Raw genomic sequence first — 18,100 nt, forward strand, 5'->3', positions numbered from 1 at the left:
GCTTTTCAAGAAGGCAACCGGTCGGCAGTTTTCTTCACTGTTTAAGTTCCCTTAAATGCATGCAAGCAAATTTTATAAGAAAAAAGAAAAATGCACATATATTTTTCACATGCAAAGTCATGCATAAACATATAAATAAAATATCTACTGTACATTTCTTTTTATACATTATTTACGCTGCGAATTATTTTACGGGCATCCCTTTTGTGGCACGTTTTTTTTTTCTTTTTTCCTTATCGCTTTCCCCACCTGTGCTTTGTTTTAATCCTTTCCCATAAATAACAGAAAAAAAAAAAAAAAAAAAAAAAAAAAAAAAGGCAACACAAACCCGTGAAATAAAAAGGCAAAGAGTATAATAAATTTGCAGAGTGACTCGAGCCGAAGCCTCTTCCCTTCACAACAAACGTTCTCGCGCTTTTGCATTTATACATATATTTATTTATAATTATTTATATTTACTTATTTATTTTTGTGTAGTTGCTCTATTTGCCTTATTAGCTCCTTAATTATTTTTTCTTTTCTTTCCACCTTTGTTTATGTTCCCCTGATTGGGCATTCACTCCACTTCCGCAATAAGGCGCCCCGCAGCGAATTAAAAAATATATATAAATAATAGAACATCCCCAGTTCCGCAGCATGAAAGTTTCAAGCCTCTGTTGCCTCTTCGTATGTTCCTCCGTTGCCCATGTGATATCGTGTTCAGGTAAAATTAGCAGAGTGACTTTACGAACGAACAGTTGACTGAATAAGCTCATCCCCTCATGGGCATATAAAAGTATATGCATTGTGGGCATATTTATATGAGCACATCGCATATATGCAAGCCTATGTGTCCACGCGGTGTCGTCCCTGCTTATGCGATTTACCCATGACACGTATACTTCTTTATATGGACGCATACACGACGTTGCACATGTATCTCTCATTTGAGTTACAACTCCTTGGGGAAACTCCCCCGGGTTGTACACCCACAATGCATGCCTTCCTTATGGTGAATAAACCTCATACTACAATCTGCTTGTTTAACTGAGAGAAAAAAAAATGTATATCCATTTTGACACAGTTTATTGGAGTACACCTCCAAAAGAGTTCCTCCACCTTTTGGTGACAAAAATGTTTTTGCATTTTTTTTTTTTTTTAATTTACATAAAATGTGTTTTGTTTGAGTAATCCTGCGGTAGGGCACAGTTCTTTCGCGGTTCACCATTGTGGAGCACCCGTGGGGGGGATGGGGGTGGCCGAGCAGCTGTCCCGCTGTGTAGCAAGAAGTAGTTGCAATTATGCAACGGGGTCTAGCCCCCATTATATTTTCCATTATACATGGTTCTCTCCACCCGCCACTTTTCGCAGACCAAAACACGTACTCCTTCGATATAGTTAACAGGAATACCTGGTACAGTATCGCCAAGAAAATTTTCCAAGGCACGACGCCGTGCAATTTTACGGTGATCCCCTCCAGTTATGTGAATAACTCGGATGCGGTGGGCAATTCAGACGAGTCCGTTTTGTTGATAAGAAAAAAGATAAACAATCCTAGTGAGGAAGGCGTGCAAAGCACCGTTGAAGGAAACACCACGGATAGCAGTAGCAACTCCTCCAGTGGCAAGGAACACCCCAAGAAGGAGGAAGAACTCAATTTCAGCACCAATTTCGAAGGAGACGATTACGCCAAATTGAAGAGCAGTCTTTCCCTTATAGATAAATCCCTACGTGAGGAATCTTCATCAGAAGAGGACACAGAAATGGAAGACGGCAACGTGGGAGTTGTAAATAATGAGGAGAAAATTACCATGAACATGTCCGAAGAATACATGCCCCAAAATATTTCTGAAGTCCTAGTCGGAGCAGCGGAGGAGGATCGCACCTACGCCTTAAAGGGGGATGAGCCATGTGATAGTTACGTCAAATTAGGAGAAATAATAAATAGCACGAATGAAAAAACGATCCAATTTAACTTGCAGAAGAGTAAGGTACTATGTGTGCAGTTGGAAGCCATTAGTGGAAATGGTTACCTGTGGGCCTTGTTAGGAGTCCATAAGGAGAAGCCCCAAATAAACCCCGAGCAATTCCCAAGAAAAAAAATTACCAAGTCGTTTTTCTCAAACGAAATTTCTGTCACGCAACCGAAGGCAATACAGAAGAATTCGAACAACGGAGGTGAAGGTTCTTCCAATTCAGCAGGATATGGAAAGCCTCAAGCAAGCGAATATTTGGGAGGATACGTTGGAGGCACATCCACCCTGCAGAGCATGGTTAAGGCACACAAAGCTGGAACCTTTTACGTCGTCTATTCGTACTATAGACCCTTCGACCCCACTGCCAATGCGAACACAAAGATTTTGCAGTTGACCGTGTCGTAAGGGTGTGCATGTCCCGACCGGAAGGGTCTTCTTACGCCCTACGGCGTTTTTCCTACGTTGTCACGTCACATTATATCGTTGCTATATTATGGCGCCCCTGCGCTGCTGTGCTTGGCCCTACATAAATGTATCATCCGTGTGGTAGCCAAAATGGAGCACCGCAAAAGGATGGGGAAAAAAAAAAAAAAAAAAAAAAAAACGCGGAAATTATATATCACACCACGGAAGTATAGTGCAAAAATGGGGTAATGCCCAGATGATTGTTAACAGAAAACAGGGCTTTTTCACTCGAGCAAAATGAAGACATAATAAGCGAGTGTGCCATTCGTTTTGTTCTTGTCTCGTTCCGTTCAGTTTCGCTGCGTAATTTTTTTTTTTTTTTCCCAATTTTGATGTCTTGTTTATCCTTTTTTCTGTTTATTCAAACGCACATAGAGAGATTAACGCAACTTTGGCGAAAGCTGTAACTTATGTAAGATATGTTTTCTCTCGACGGTTTTGTTCGATTGTTTGGTTTTCCACCTCGAGTGTGATGGCTGCCCGTATGGCGTGCCTTCACTGCGTAAAGAGGATCAAGCGTGACGTTGCACCGCTCATTTAGGGTTTGCCATGCTGTCCACAGCGAGTCGAAAAGAGGAAAGAAAAGCAGAGGATCCTTTTTAATGATACATACGTACCCCAATTAGTGGTGCTTCATCTGTTGACGCAAAGTGGGTCACACCCTTTGTACCCGTAAGAGCGTATTTTTTTTCCCTTTTCCTCCTGACGAAATACGGGAAATGGTCGCAGTGTAGAAGCGAAAATGAGTTTTAAAATTGCTCCTGATAGGTCGAAGTGCTGCGCGGTGATGGTCCAAAAAAAAAAAAAAAAAAAAAAAAAAAAAAAGGAAAGAGGAGAACATAACAATGGGGAAACACATCCCAACATGCGAATGTGCTGATATGCAAAGAAGCAAAAACTTTCGTGCGTACACCTCCGCTGATGCAAACCATTCAGCTAACCTGCCAAGATGAAAACGACAACGATGACAATGGCAGGCAGGCAACGGAGTAAGCAGAAGTAACGTTAAAGCGATCACCAACAGGGGAATCGGCAAGCAATAAAGTCATATATATTTATATCTACGCGGGGAAGGCACAAATGATGAATGATCCTTTAGAAACCTGCCCCAGAAGAAGGCTTACTTTTCCACCCCCCTGGAGAACAAATGGAGACGATTAAAACATTCGTGCCGCTGGTGGTCGGCTCATACGGACTGACGTTCAGTTCGTACCTGCTTTACCAAAACAAGAAGAAAGAAAGTTGGAAGCAAGTCGATGGCTATGTCGATAACGTCACTTTAAAATATTCGAAGAACTTCTTCCAAGGGACGTTCCACCTGAACATAAAATATTTTTTTTACATAAATAAAAAAAAAATTGAAAACAGTAAGGAGTACAAGATTTTCGTTCATCTGGGCAACCAAGAGAAGGAACAAGTGCAGACAAATGAATACACACGAAATATTTTCGACCAAGTGAGTAAAGAGAAAAATATAAAAATATGTTACAACCCCGAGGATGCAGAGCAGTCGGAGCCGTTGATATACATTGTGGAAAATGACATTATCACCCGGGAGAAGTTTGCCAATAGGGTGAAGAGTAAGCTCCTTCGCATAAAAACGGGTGCAAAGAAGTTGCTTCGCTGGGGGGGAGCGGCTGACGGAAACGATGAAAGCGCGGAAGGTTTGAATAATTCTTCCGCCCCGGTACCCACTAACCAAACGGATAAGACGAAGGAAAACAAAACTGCCGCCACGGTAGCATCCCCGTCCGATGAGAGGAAGTCAAATGAACGCTCGGAACCTTCGCAGTTCGAAAAAAAGAGGATAAACGCATACGACATAAATAATTTATTCCCGTGGTACATGTTCTCCGGTAGCCTCTTCCTATTTTTGTCTTTTTTTTTGAAGAAGAGAATTCGCTTTGTGAGAAGGTCAATATTGGAACAAAAAAAAAAAATTGGATGACAAAAGGGGGGGAGTGGCGCAAAAACGACAATGTAATGAGGGTGTAGAAAATACAAATCCAGCCCGAAGGGGAAAAAAAAAAAAAAAAGGGGGAGGGAGCACGACGCTTCCGTGTGCTTCCGCTAACTATCTCGAGTTGTAGACCCTGTCCAAACTTCTGCTCACTGTGCCTTCAAGTCGAAGAGCTTGGTGAACATATTAGGTGGCAGCTTTACCTTTCCAATGCTGAACATTTTTTTCTTCCCCGCGGCTTGTTTTTCGAGCAACTTCCTTCTCCGTGTGATATCCCCGCCGTAGCATTTCGCAGTGACATTTTTCCTGAGCGGGTTGATCCTCTCAGAAGCGAAGATTCTTGTCCCCACACCTGCCTGAATGACGACGAGGAATTGATGGGGCTTTATCATTTCTTTCAATTTTAAAACTATGCGTTTTCCCTTTTCATGATAATTTAATTTGTGTGCCAAAAATGACAAGGAGTCGATACTCCTATTATTCACGTATATGTTAATCTTGTGCAAGTCGCTTTCTCTGTAAGTGATGTAATTTTCGTAACTCATGGATCCATATCCCTTTGTGCAGGATTTTATTTGGTCCAAAAAATTTATTAATATTTCTGACAATGGCATGTCGAAAAAGAAGATGACATGGCTGTCCATATTTTCCTTTTTGATGAAAATTCCTCTCCTTTGGAAACATTCCGCCATGATATATTTTTGGTACTCCTCCGGCGTCATGATGCTCGTTCGCACGTATGGTTCGTAAATTCCGTGGATGTAATTTTTCTGGGGGATGTCGTTCACGTTGCTCGTCATGTAGTATAGTCCCTCAGGGGGCTTCCTCCCTCTGCCACGGTTGTTGCTATTACTGCTACTATCACCACCTCCATCACCACTTCCATCACCGCTATCATGATCTCTGTCCTCGCCAGACGCCTCCACGTTAACGTTGGCTACGTCGAAACTCGCATCGATCAGCTTCTCCTTCAGCTGCTTGTCAATGCACTTCTCCTTCACCCTCACCAGGTAATTCACTGACGGGGCAGTCACAATCGTCTCGACGCCATATTCCCGTTTTATTCGCTCCTGGATTATATTAAGGTGCAACAATCCGTTAAATCCGCACTTGAACCCCTTCCCCAAGGTCTCACAGACGTCCGTCTTGAAGGAAAAAGACGCGTCGTTCAGCTTCAATTTGTTCAGTGCAACTTGCAGTTCGTTGGCCTGCTTATCGTTAACACTGTAAATGTTGCAAAACACGACGGGGTACGAGACGTCCACTTTGGACGCGGCGATCTGCTCCAGGGTGATTTCTCGCTCGGTATTCTCCTCCCTCTGTGGGGTCACACCTACGGAATCCACACCACAACTCTTCACACTAGTGCGCTTTTCACCGTTGCGCTCCCCGCTGAGCAGGTCCGAATCGACCACCAGTCGACGCTGTGCATTCATGTGCACAATATCTCTACTAACTATCGTCTCGCTTATTTGCACCTCGTCACACTTCCTTATGTTAGATGACACGTAGGCAATGTCCCCTTGGCGTATACTTTCCGTGGGTTTCATCTCCGGGGTGAGGTACCCAACCTCCTGAACGATGTAACTCTTCTCACTCTGAATAAAAAAAACTTCCGTTTTTTTTGTCAACACCCCATTTAGCACTTTAATGATTAATATTACCCCCTTATACTGATCATAGAAGGAGTCAAAAACGATGGCCCTGAAGAAGGAATTCGACTTAATGGCAGGACAAGGGATCTCCGAAACGATTCTCTGAAAGAGAGATTCTACTCCATGAGAATACTTCGCAGAGATGTGTAAAATGTCTTTTTTCATAAAATGAAATTTGTTTAATAAATCATTTTCTATTTTTTCCAACCTGCATATGTTCAGGTCGATTTTATTTATCACTGGAATTATTTTTAAATTATGTTTTTGCAACTCCATAAATATGTTAAGTGTCTGGGACTGAATTCCCTTCGTCCCATCGATGAGTAGTATGACTCCTTCACATACACTCAGTGATCTTTTTACTTCATGGTAGAAGTCAAAGTGTCCTGGTGTATCTATTAAATTGAAAATATAATTTTTGTAATTCATTCGTACTGCCTTCAACTTTATGGTGATTCCCTTCTCTCTCTCCAACGACATCATGTCGAGAAACTGGTCCTGCATCTTCTTCTTTTTTATCGTTTTTGTTAATTCTAGGAACCGATCAGCCAGGGTTGATTTCCCGCTGTCGATGTGTGCCAGTATGCAAAAGTTTCGAACGTTCTCTTGGGGGTACTCTGGCGCTCCTCCCACATGGCTGCTCTTACTACTCTTGTTTGCTTCCACCCCAGGGGGGGGCTCTCCATCAAGGCCGTCATCCTCCAACTGCTCCGTTTCACTGATTGTCTGACGGATCGCCTCACCATTTGGCCGCTCTGCCGGTAAGCTATTCCCCCCCCGGGGATAACTTCCAAACGGCTGCAAGACCCCCTGACTGTTGAGTTATATTGCTTTCTGTTTAAACTTCTGCGTTGGCAATCCTGGAATAGAAACAGTGGAATAAATTTATCACACCGGAAGTGCGGTCTCCCACCAGTAGACAATCCATTAGTGCCCTTCCTTCTTTTCACGTCTTTCCCATTTTTACCCCTCTGAATGTTAAGGAACACCCCTTTCCGTTTCCATTCCCGTTCGTAGCCATTTGCACCGTCCAATGGGATGTGAACTCCCTTTTTCGATTTCCACGTTATTTTCCGCGAACGCTCTAATTTTAGCACACAGTTGATCAGGATAAAAATGCACAGCGCCCTTTTGAATGCCCAGGCATGAATCATTAAAAAGGAGTTACAATCAGAAGTGTGATAGGTTTGTCTGGTTGCATATCCATGGATAGCGCTATCCCTTTCGGTCTTCCTTCACGCGCGGTGAGCCAACACACCCCTATGTGCGAATGCACAAATGTGTGTGTGGTTCGCACCCCTCGGCGGAGTCAAACGGAACGGGCGCAAAGATGGCCTTTTTACATGACTAAGAAGAGAGATAACGCTGTGATCGTGGCAGCATGCCAATTTTGCACGGCGCGTCCGCGGAGGATACCAAACTGCAGATGGCGCTACGAGAATGCATCCCCATTGTGAAGCCAAACCATTTTCGCATTTACACGGAGGGGGTGGAAAAATGAATCATATTGTTGGGTCCTATGGATCTCTGCTTTTGTGCGCGCATGGGTGTAGCTCCCCGCTCTGCTCTGCTGTGTTGCGTTGCGTTACGTTGCGTTTTTTTTTTTTTTTTTTTTCTTTCCCCTTTTTCAGGTGGGGAATACTAAATTTGGGATGTGCAAAGAGGTTACGAGATGAGATTAACTTGTTGAAAAGGTTGAAAAAAAAAAAATTGTCAAAAAAAAGTTTTAAAAAAAATGGTCAAAAAAAAGTGTCGAAAGAAAGTGTTAAAAGAATGAAAAAAAACGCGTCAGGCAGGCACAGTGTGGTATGCAAGTTGGGGCTGGTGAATTGGAGGAGCGGTTGCCGCGTCATCATCTCCATACCGATCTTATATGACGCCATGTTAGTAGCCCCCCTAGCAGGGTCAGTTAAGTGCTGCCTGCAAATTGATCGACAAGTTATGGTGCAAAGACGACTGATAGCCGCCGAAGTCGCCCACCTTCTGATTTAATATAAGGGAGTAAATATCCTCCCAAACCTTCTTGTGTTTTTTCTTCTTCTTCTGGATGTGCTGCAAGTTGTTAACCTGCGTTTTTGCAAACTTATTTTTGTTAACCCAGTATTGTTTCATAGCTTTGGATATTTTCTCCCTCGTTTTATCCGAAATGGCAACTAATTTTTTGTTTTTATATCGTCTGATGAAATACCTCCTTTGGCCATCCAAGGTTTTTTGTTTATAATTCATGTCATTTTTCCATTTGTTTTTCACGGTCTCCGATATTTTTTTATTGTGTTCAAGGCCCCTCTTCTTAAAAGCCTTCATCATCTTTTTGCGAAATTCTGGATCCTTCCATTTCTTTCGCATAATGGCTCGTAGTTTCTCTCGCATGCTTTGTTTGGCCTCCTCGGACAAAACTCGCTTTTTTTTTGTTCCCCCTTCGGAGGGTTCGGCAGCAGACTTGGTAACCGATTGGGTAACAGATTCAGCAACAGATTCGGCACCGCTTTTCATTCCAATTTTGGTTCCACTTTTGCTGCAAACGTCGGGGGTAGACTCAACCCAGCTGGCACACTCAGTTGTTCTGATGGGCGATCCGTATGATGCACTGCGTGGGGGACCACTTACATCTTCTGTGCCCCGCTTGTCCACCACGCAGGGTGTGTAGAACTTTCCTCGCGTGGGGGGGGCATCCGAGAGGGAAGCGATTGTAGAGGTGGCATCCACTTCCGGGGAAGATACAACTGTGGCGCCCCCCCGTGGCAATGCAGACAAAGAAAAGGAACGTCTTCTAATATTCCCACATTCGGTGTGCCCCTTTCCTGTGCTCACTTCGTCCCAAGGGAGGGCATATTTATACCTGAACAAGTCAAGTGACAATAACTCCACCTTTTCGGAGGCCACACAGTTACCACCTTCCGACGTGCAAATCTTCTGGGCACTGTTCATCCTTCGCTCATAATTCCCGGAGAACCCATCAAGTTTGTTAAACAGGAAGGAATACCTGATGGCACCCCGCATAGATAAACTGAGTGTAACTCCGCTTCTCTTTTGTAAAGAGGTTAACCCACTTTTGTGAGAATCTTTATTCCACATGTCCCTTGAAGGACGCGCAGAAAGGTGCACCGTGGATGGGTGTCCCGCATTGGTCACACAATTTGGCTTCCTACTTTCCCTAAAATTAATGAATTTAAAGGATCCCTTTCGTGTTATTAATTTACAGTTGCATGTACACGGATGATTGGGGTTAATGTTTCTGTTCCTCCAGTTGTTTGTCGCGCCCCTCAAGGTGGTGTCCTCCAAAAGTCGGTTGCTTTTTCTGGCTTGGATGTTAAAAACAGTAAATAGTAACAGAGCACAGAATGCAATTTTGCCGTTTCCTTTCATGTGCATGTGCGGACCTGGGGGAGAGAAAGCAGAGGGGGCATGTGGCCGAGCTGCATCACGGTGGGGAAGTTCAGTTAAGCTGGTAAGCGATTAAGCTAGTGATCTGTTAAGTTTCTGAGCGATTATCCTGGTGAGCGACGGGATGGAAAAGATACAACTGTCAGAGCACACCACACCTCGACATGGCTTATGCCATCGTGTGGTAGCTGCCAACCATATGCCCATACCATGCACTCCCTCGTTTTTGCTTAGTACAAATGAGTTGCACAGTGCTACCCCCCGGGCTGTCCTATTGTGATGGTTGCGCTAGAACTAATCTTTCATATGTGCACATATTTATATGTACCCATTTATTACGCACTTTCCTACATGCGGAGGTACTGATCCGTTTCTACTAACCCCATTTCTGGGTCCCTCCGCGTGTGTGTGTCAAAGTTGGGTTGCAAACTTCCGCCTTTGCATTCATGCGCCTCCCTATTCCCGTAATTCCCCTTTTCCTAATGGGTCAGCACGTAGGCATACAAGCATGCGTATGTATGTGCACGTGTGTGTCCTGGAAAGGAAGGCTTTTCCACCATGAGCACACTCAATTACACAAGCGGTTGGTATTTCCCCCCATGGGTGCAAAAATTTGGCCCACTTAACACTTCTCCATTAATCAGTTCAATCAGTGCGTGCACAGAATTGATCAATCTGTTCTCAAAAAAAAGCTACATATATGTACGTACATACGTAACTGAGCCATCAAATCGGTTACTTATTTTTACTGTGTTTCCAAATGGTGACCCACGAGATCAGAAAAAAAAAAAAAGGAATTTACTTAATCATAAGTTTGTGACCAAATGCGGAATGGCAATTTTGGGCTCACCTGTATATACCCCCTTTGGCTCGACGAAATGGTTCTTTTTTTTCTCTCAATTAGCACAAAATGGATAGGCACGAAGGACTGCTCGTTGCAAGCAAATGAAGGTGCTTATATGTGTAGTGCCCGTGTCGTGTAAGATTCGTTCAAATGTGATATTTGGAACTCTGTGCCGAAAGGGACCTGTACATTTCTTCGCCATCTCGCATCTCGGGTCGTCGTGAGTGGTTCCTCCCCTTTTTGGAGATTTTTTCTCATCTCTTCTTATCACCACATTTTTTGTTACCCAAATTTCTGCTCACATTTTGTGGCTTTGCAGGAAGGGTGTGCCGTTATTATAATTGTGTAATTTTTTTTTTTTTCTCTCTTAAGGGGACAAGTTTTTTGGCTAGCCACAATGGGGTGTAACACCTTCAAACATTTTGCTACTTTATACATCCTGGAAAGGTTAAGGAGGTCGGAAAAGTTACCACCCCAAGGGGAAAATGTCTTGTAGTATAGAAGGTCAATCCCATTGTTACGTGTGCTTTGCTCCCTCTTCCTATTCTCCCAAGGTGGATTTACCAAGGAACTATCTTGTGTATTCCCCGCACACACATTTTCCCCCCAATGTGTGCACATGATTGACAGTCCGTCCACAGTCCAGTTCTGTGTAAACAGGGATAAGCTGCACAGAATGCAGGACGAATTTGCCGCTACATCCATTTGAATTTGCAACTCCTTAAAGTGTACGCAAAGTGGGATACCTATTACACACAATTTTCCCCGTTTACACGTTTTCGATTTTTTTTTTTTTTTTTTCTGAGCATGTACGGGGTAGCTTTTTTTTTTTTGCATGTATTAAAAAAAAAAAAAAAAAAATGTGTAACACAAGTAGCGACAACTACGATACGAGCAACTTTGCAAACAAACTTGTAACATACAAAAATGCAATTAAGACACAACTGAAATGTTATTTCTTGTGGTATGCGGAAAAAACTGAAAGGTCATATCTTCACCCCTCAGCCGATCGAATGTTCACCAAAAAGGGGGACTATTCCACAGACAGGGAAAAGGTTAAGCGGAAATTTTTGTTAACGCTGCGTCTCTGAATATGCAGCACACAAGTGGGTCATAAAAAGATAAATTCACGGGGCAACTTTCCTTGTTTCGACTTCCCCTCGGTTTATATTCCCCACCGCGGTGCGACACCACATGTGCATATACTACTCCACACCGTTCACTCGAACTAGTTATCTCACTAGTGATATTAAAAAAAAAAAGAGAAAAAATTGGAGAGGGCAAACACCTAGCAAAGGAACAAACACATAGTGATACAAAAACGAGACCTCCCCCGAGAAGATCAAAATGCAGAACGCAGCGTCGTCCAACTTGAGCATGGAAAAACGGATTGACCATTTGAAGACATTCTCTAGCAATATCGCGGGGATGGTCCACGAGTTGAAGGACTTGATAAAAATTCACGAAATTTTAATTTATAAAGAAAAGCTCAAAAGTACCAAAAAGGAGCAGCTGCAGAAGTACCAGGATGATCTCATGGCCCTAAAGCTGGGTGCGCCACACGAACAGAAAGGCACAAGAGTAGCGTGCTCATCATTCTTGCATAATCCAAATGTTCACACCTGCAAAAAATGGCAGACAAATTGCAGCGGCGAAAGTATGTCCTTACTTCACACCCACACATCCCCCTCTCCAACAGACCTCGAATCGATCAAAAAGGAAAACGAAAATATGGATGGACAGCTGAAGTATTACAAAAAAATTGACGAATCGATTAACAACGAAATTGCTAACACGTCCGTGAACATACAGAAAATGAGGCTTGACATAAACAAGCAGGAGAAGAAGTATTTAAAAAAAATTGTCTCAATCTATTGCAAGCACGTTTGCGTGTGAGTTGTGGATGCACATATGAATTGTACACTGCTAGATTGAACTTGCAACGATTGACTAGCTGTATTTTTTTTTTTTTTTCCCCCTAAGAAAAATGGAAATAAAAAAAGATATCGACGAAATGAAGAACGTAAGACATGAGCGGTGAGCCGTATACATGTGCGCGCATACGTGTGTGTAAAACTCTCTCTTCTGCTTCCTTTTTCTCTCACTCCCTTGTTTTCTGTTGTCCGCCCGCGTTTGGACAACTGCTGTTACGTACCCCCCAACCTGCTCACCCCTCAAGAAATGCAGCAAATCACTAAATCAGAAGAACCTTCTTGACCACAACCTTTCGCAACTAGCAAAGCAAAAACAGGGCAGTGAGGTGGAAATCTCCACGAACAGAGCGAATAGGTTAACTGAGCATGCAATCAATGTGGGGAAGGAAAACACAAAAGGAGTGACCGAAGAATCGGGGAAAGAGCATACTACCGCGCCGCACAGAGGTTTACGAGACGAACCCAACAGCGAAGTAACAAAAAAAAAAAAGTAACAACCATGCAAATTCACGAATACGAAAACTTTGTTCATTGAAATATGCTTAATGTAAAGACGTACTTTCTTTTTTAGGTAAACCGTGTGCTAGAAGTATTGGGCATTTAGATGGGACGAGCCACTCTCCCCCTACGTGCTTCCCCCCTTTTGGGAAAGCCAACAGAGAGGAGAGATTACTGGTCAGGTAAAAGGTCCGCAAGAAAAAAAAAAAATAAATAAAACAGATAGCGAAGCGTTGTAACATACCAATTGGAAAGGATGTGTAAAAAGGCACGCCCAGGGTGCACTTCCATTTTTTTCGTCATTGTGCATGGGTATGTCTGCGCCTTTCTGGGGCTACTTTTGCGTGTATATATTTGTGCACATGTGCATACTCGTTTGTTTAGCTCGCGCTAGCGGTGGTGTTGAAATTTTACGCGGCTCCCACATCGCTGTAAAAGTGGCGATGTTGTTGCTTTTAAAGGAGTCGTTCTTAAAATAGATGTTTTTATAGTTGTTTTATTTTTTTGTTTTTTTTTGTGCCGTTAATTATTCACAATGTGGTGTGTGAATGGGTGCTCGGTCTGGTCGCTCAGGCGGCGTTAACCTCCGCGTCCATGATGCGTCATCGCAACTATAGCCGTTAGTTCCACTTAAAAGTGGACTTAAAAATTATCCCCCTACATGTATGGACCTCCAGTGGGATGAGCTATTCAAAGGGGAGTTGTCACACTTCCACGCGCGGAACGAATCGGGCAGGGCATGTAGAAGTGGAGTATACAAACTGGAAGGACGCAGAAGTAGGGAAAAATAAAAGTAGGTCAAGGGGACATAGGTTATGGTAGAACGGGAAGGGATATACACATGAAGGGGGAGTGGGGCAAGGAGACCCTTCCCCTAATAAGGTTAAAACAAAATAATGTGATAAAAAAAAAAAAAAAAAAAAAAAAGTTGGGTACCTTTAGGTGCTCTCTACAAATCGCTCAAAATTACCAAACTGTAGCAACGTGTATCCCAAAAAAGGAGAATTTTTTTTTTTTTTTCAAACGCCGCTTTGCTTACCATTTTATTCGAAGGGTGAAGTTCACCCTATATGCATATCTGCATGTACGTCGAAATGTGACAGTTGTGGCAAGATTAAAAATTGTAAGGATGCGTTTTTCCTAATTCACGCGATGTGGTTCGCTTCTTTCCCCGCAAAAGAACGAGATATGCTCCCTTGCATAACCCTATTTTGAGAAACAAATTTAGGGTTAGATACACCACTCACTGTGAAAAGTGAGAAGCCCTTCCCTGGCAGTGCATTTGGATTCGCCTGAGGGTTGTATGGGCAAAAGCGCATAGGCATATATACATATGTTTGTATGTTTTATGTGCTGCCCTGTCGAAGAGACCCGTCTCCTGGGATGATAACAGCGCTATGCTCCCAACATGGAGACGGAGAAGGAGTACATCGAAATAACGGACTTGCTCCGGCGGAATGTGGAAGGTACCCCGTTGTATTGACAGCGTTAGATACGTTTGGCAAATAGTGCGCCATACGTACGGATCAGTCCTCCCCCATATGTGCGGCGTCCCCATAACATATATTTTTTCTCTTCCATGCTACATGCTACACACACATATACACATATACGTGCCCCTGTCAGACCTGAACGATGAAGAGGAAATCCACGTGAGCGACTTCTCCTATGAGAAGTACGTCTGCTCCCTCGAAATGGGAGACAACAAATTGGACGTGGGGATCAAGCCAGAAAAAAGAATTACCATAAAAGAATGTGAAGAAAAAAAATACCTATCGGAGGATATCTGTTTGGAAGACATGCTCCTCATTATGGACAATCTGGTCCTCCAACAAGTGAAGCTCCTCCTGGGAAACCATCCCTTTTTAACTGTCTTAAGTTGCTATTTCCTTCACCACTCAAATGTTACTAATTGTAATGATGACTCGTTCTTCTTTGAAAAAATCTTTCACAAATGTATAATGTCCTTCTGTGCCGATAGCATATATATGAACATTTTCGAGAATGACAATAGGGAATTTGTTCAACTTATGCGGAAGGGGGTAGGAGAGAAGCACCCCCACAGGGAAGGATATTCCTCGGATAAAGCGCCAACCGAGGGGAACAACCCGTTTGATGAACCCAACTTGCACCGCTCAATGTCGGAAGAGGGTTACCTCAGAAATAACCTGTTCACCTTCTTCCAGCTGTTCTTAATCCTCTACGCATCAACAGCAGAAATTATAGACCACATTGTCACAAAAAATAGCTGGCTGCACAGGGATGACTACAAAAGCGGGTTGCTAAAAATAACGGACTCGTTAATTTATCACTGCAGACGCAGGAGGAGGTACGTGATGAAGAACCTCTTTCTCGTGAAGAGGTGCTTCGCCAAGTTTTTGGCGCAGTACGAGGAGTCCCTGGACGGGGGGCAGAAGAATCCAGGCACGAAGGGGAGTGCGCATAAAAATGCAGGCAAAAGTGACAGCAAAAATGAGGGCAAAAATGACAGCAAACATGTAGGCGAAAGTCCTGGTCACAACAGAGAAAACAGGGAAGATGACTTAGCAGACGCACCTGTTAACCCCGTCCTGTCTATCCTTCGCAGAATCCAGTTTGCCATTCTCCTAAACACGATGATAAATCAGGTCGTTTTCGAAACGAAGGAGGTGAACACAGACTCCATTAAAGAAAATTGTAAGGAGCTCCAAAAATGCATACGCATGATCTGTAAAGAAGTAGCTTCCAAATGTCAGCAGAAAGACAAGCCAATCCGAAAGAAATATTTTAATAAATATCTTTTAATGTATAAACTGAAGAGTGTGTCTAAGCACGTGACAAAAATGAGTATCCATGAGGGCTACTCCTTCTTTGAAAAGGTAACGCTAGATGTAGAATACGTCGTAGAACATTTCCAGCGCATAAACTCCAAGTCAAGTTTCATGGACGTTAAGAACGTAGTGCATTATGTAAAATTTTACTCCGCCAGTCGGAACGTTTTGGTGAAGTGCATTTCGAGGGGGTACATCCAACAAGTGATGGATAACGCAAAGGGGGATTTCCTTTCCTTCGAGGGGGACCTACTACTTAAGGAAGAGAAAAAGGCTAAAAGTTTTTTTCGCAATTTGCAAGGGGATCCTCCCCATGGCAATGTGGAATGTCCTGAGGAGTCAACACGGGAAAAATTGAAAAAAGTGGAAAAGGTAGAACAAATACCAAAAGAAGATCCGCTTGAAAAGCGAGAAGACAGCCAGACGGATCGCATAATGACGAACGGGGTCCCCCTGGATGAACCTCCCGGCGAACAGAACCACCAATGGGACTATTACGACGAACACCCAGATGTAGGTCATTACTACTCCCTGTTTCTAAACACATACAGAAAGGAAGAGACGGATGATGCTCCCTCCATTAAACGCCTAAATGAGGAATTCTCCCAAAATGTGAAAAAAAATATATTTATCAGTTTCTTCCTCCACTTATTTTTCAACGAATCGTATATAATACTAGAAGAGGTGTCCAAGGAGGATCCGAATTTTTTTGTCAAATCTGTTATTTTTAATGATCTGTGCTACTTTGGTTTTTCCCCTCCTCTGCTAGTGTTACTGTCAAATTTTTTTTATTCCCCTGATACGTTTTTTTTTGCTATGGAGCATGTGTACCAAGTGGACAAAGGGTTGACTTATACAAATGAGAAGGAAGGTAAATCATTTGGGGGGGTGTTTTTTCCTCCTTGGGATGTTAAAAAAATGGAGCGAAATTTGCGTTTGCATTTCCCGTATCTGATAAATTATATGCAGGAGGAGAGCTCCCTTGTGGAGTTGTTCACCGAGTTGGAAGAATTTATCGACGAGTGTGCAGGGGCAGAGAACACACCGTGGGGAGTAGACCAATGGAGGTCCGATGAGAAGCGTGAAAGTAACTGTGTTTCCGAATGTAGGGACGCCCACCAGGGGAGCAGCACCGTGGGGGAAAACCAACCCAAGGAGGAGCGCGCCGAACAGGGCAAACACGCTAAACGCGGTAATGGCACCCCAGCGAGCATAACCGGCAGGCGGATGAAACTGACAGTCCTCTGCAAGATATTTCACCTGTTCATGGAGTATCTCGAGATAGTCTTAAAAAAAGTCCTAAACTTTTCCTTTTTGCTATCCTCTAGGGAGCACTCCAAATTGAGCGGATTCCACACAGACATGTGCGTATTGTACACTCTCATGAAAATTCTGACTTACTACTTCAAATTGTACAATATGAACAGCGAAATGGAGAGCGTGGAAAATTATTTCAACTGTATTTTCCACACGGTGTTAATTGATTACAGCTGTTTAAGCCTGTATACAGACATGCCATCCGACCAGGAATATGCCTTTACCTATTACGTCATGTCATTATGCTACAAAGAATTGGCGGGCACACTGCAAAAAGGGTTAAAATTAAATTATGGTGAAAATAGGAACAAATTAATTTATTCCTTAATTTATTACATTCTGTATCTGTACTCAGATTTTCTGATGATCTATTTTATTTATTTTTCCTACACCAATGTGGATTCGGAACCCATCGAGGAGGACTCCTACAACATGAAGTACAAAGCGTGGAATTTTTGTTACCCAGATATTTCAAAAATTGACTTTTACAATTTTCAGAAAAATAAAGCTGCCCTCATTAATGCCGTCCTCACGAAGAATTTAAAAATCACCCTTTCCCCAAATGACGAAATCAACATTGGGGTGAAAAAAAAAATTAAAAATTTAGCTCAAGTGAAAGAGAGCTACCGTAATTCGAAGAAACGTATTAGCAAATACTCCAACTTGTCATATATTAAGAATTACTTAAGTCATACTTTTCGCTTTTTTGAGAAAGCCTCCTCCGAGGTCGACATTTGTTCCTATTTAAAAGGGTGTGTAAGCGAAATTCAGAAACTTATAAAAGATGCCTTAACCTACAAATACGACAACATCAGCTTCGTTCGTATTTTCCTAAATTCGTACGAACATAATTTGATCAAGTCTTACAAGAAATTTCCCCCCTTTTGCGTTGAAAATTCTTCCATCTTTTTGAACCCCGATTGTGAGGTGGTCAGCGACCACTCCTATTTTTTAAGTGTACAGGAAAGGAAGAAAAAAATAAACATAAAATGAACGCTACATGGAGGGGAAGAAAAAAAAGCTGCAGAAAATTCCCGCACCGTTGTTCGGCAGTTATCTGCAGGATACTCAGCTAGCTATTTATTCAGCTAGCCATTTTTTTTTTTTTTTTTTTTCCGTTTTTGTGTGTGCAATTTTCCCTAGAAGGGTAACGTTTGGCCATTCTCGTATCGCTTAAAATAAATATGTGAACAAGGTTGATGCCTTGAAATGGGGAAGTCGCGCGGAATTATAACATAAAAAAAGGTTAACCTTGGGGGTTGACTTTTGGTATTGCAG

At 42.8% G+C, this 18,100-nt stretch overlaps 6 protein-coding genes across 6 annotated transcripts; 4 read left to right on the forward strand and 2 right to left on the reverse strand.

The window, feature by feature from the left end:
- Nucleotides 1-636: 636 nt before the first annotated feature.
- On the forward strand, nt 637-2,360 carry PCOAH_00018010 (Uncharacterized protein; the record flags this gene model as incomplete). Its single annotated transcript, XM_020058610.1, has 2 exons — nt 637-703; nt 1,351-2,360. The coding sequence occupies 2 exons, from the start codon at nt 637-639 to the stop codon at nt 2,358-2,360; spliced, it is 1,077 nt and encodes a 358-aa protein (XP_019914209.1).
- A 1,207-nt stretch (nt 2,361-3,567) lies between these two features.
- On the forward strand, nt 3,568-4,368 carry PCOAH_00018020 (Uncharacterized protein; the record flags this gene model as incomplete). The annotated part of the gene is made up of 1 exon (XM_020058611.1): nt 3,568-4,368. One exon carries the CDS (start codon nt 3,568-3,570, stop codon nt 4,366-4,368), a length of 801 nt encoding a protein of 266 aa, XP_019914104.1.
- Nucleotides 4,369-4,529: 161 nt separating this feature from the next.
- PCOAH_00018030 (Translation factor GUF1-like protein) lies at nt 4,530-7,189 on the reverse strand (the record flags this gene model as incomplete). Its single annotated transcript, XM_020058612.1, has 2 exons — nt 4,530-6,790; nt 6,949-7,189. The coding sequence occupies 2 exons, from the start codon at nt 7,187-7,189 to the stop codon at nt 4,530-4,532; spliced, it is 2,502 nt and encodes an 833-aa protein (XP_019913997.1).
- Nucleotides 7,190-7,940: 751 nt separating this feature from the next.
- On the reverse strand, nt 7,941-9,401 carry PCOAH_00018040 (Uncharacterized protein; the record flags this gene model as incomplete). The annotated part of the gene is made up of 1 exon (XM_020058613.1): nt 7,941-9,401. One exon carries the CDS (start codon nt 9,399-9,401, stop codon nt 7,941-7,943), a length of 1,461 nt encoding a protein of 486 aa, XP_019914277.1.
- A 1,791-nt stretch (nt 9,402-11,192) lies between these two features.
- Nucleotides 11,193-12,691, forward strand: PCOAH_00018050 (Uncharacterized protein; the record flags this gene model as incomplete). Its single annotated transcript, XM_020058614.1, has 4 exons — nt 11,193-11,815; nt 11,963-12,110; nt 12,247-12,286; nt 12,443-12,691. The coding sequence occupies 4 exons, from the start codon at nt 11,611-11,613 to the stop codon at nt 12,689-12,691; spliced, it is 642 nt and encodes a 213-aa protein (XP_019914174.1).
- Nucleotides 12,692-14,103: 1,412 nt separating this feature from the next.
- Nucleotides 14,104-17,815, forward strand: PCOAH_00018060 (Uncharacterized protein; the record flags this gene model as incomplete). The annotated part of the gene is made up of 2 exons (XM_020058615.1): nt 14,104-14,161; nt 14,322-17,815. 2 exons carry the CDS (start codon nt 14,104-14,106, stop codon nt 17,813-17,815), a joined length of 3,552 nt encoding a protein of 1,183 aa, XP_019914064.1.
- Between the last annotated feature and the right edge of the window lie 285 nt (nt 17,816-18,100).

The sequence above is a fragment of the Plasmodium coatneyi genome, chromosome 7, assembly GCF_001680005.1.
Source record: "Plasmodium coatneyi strain Hackeri chromosome 7, complete sequence".
Taxonomy (NCBI): Eukaryota; Apicomplexa; class Aconoidasida; order Haemosporida; family Plasmodiidae; genus Plasmodium; species Plasmodium coatneyi.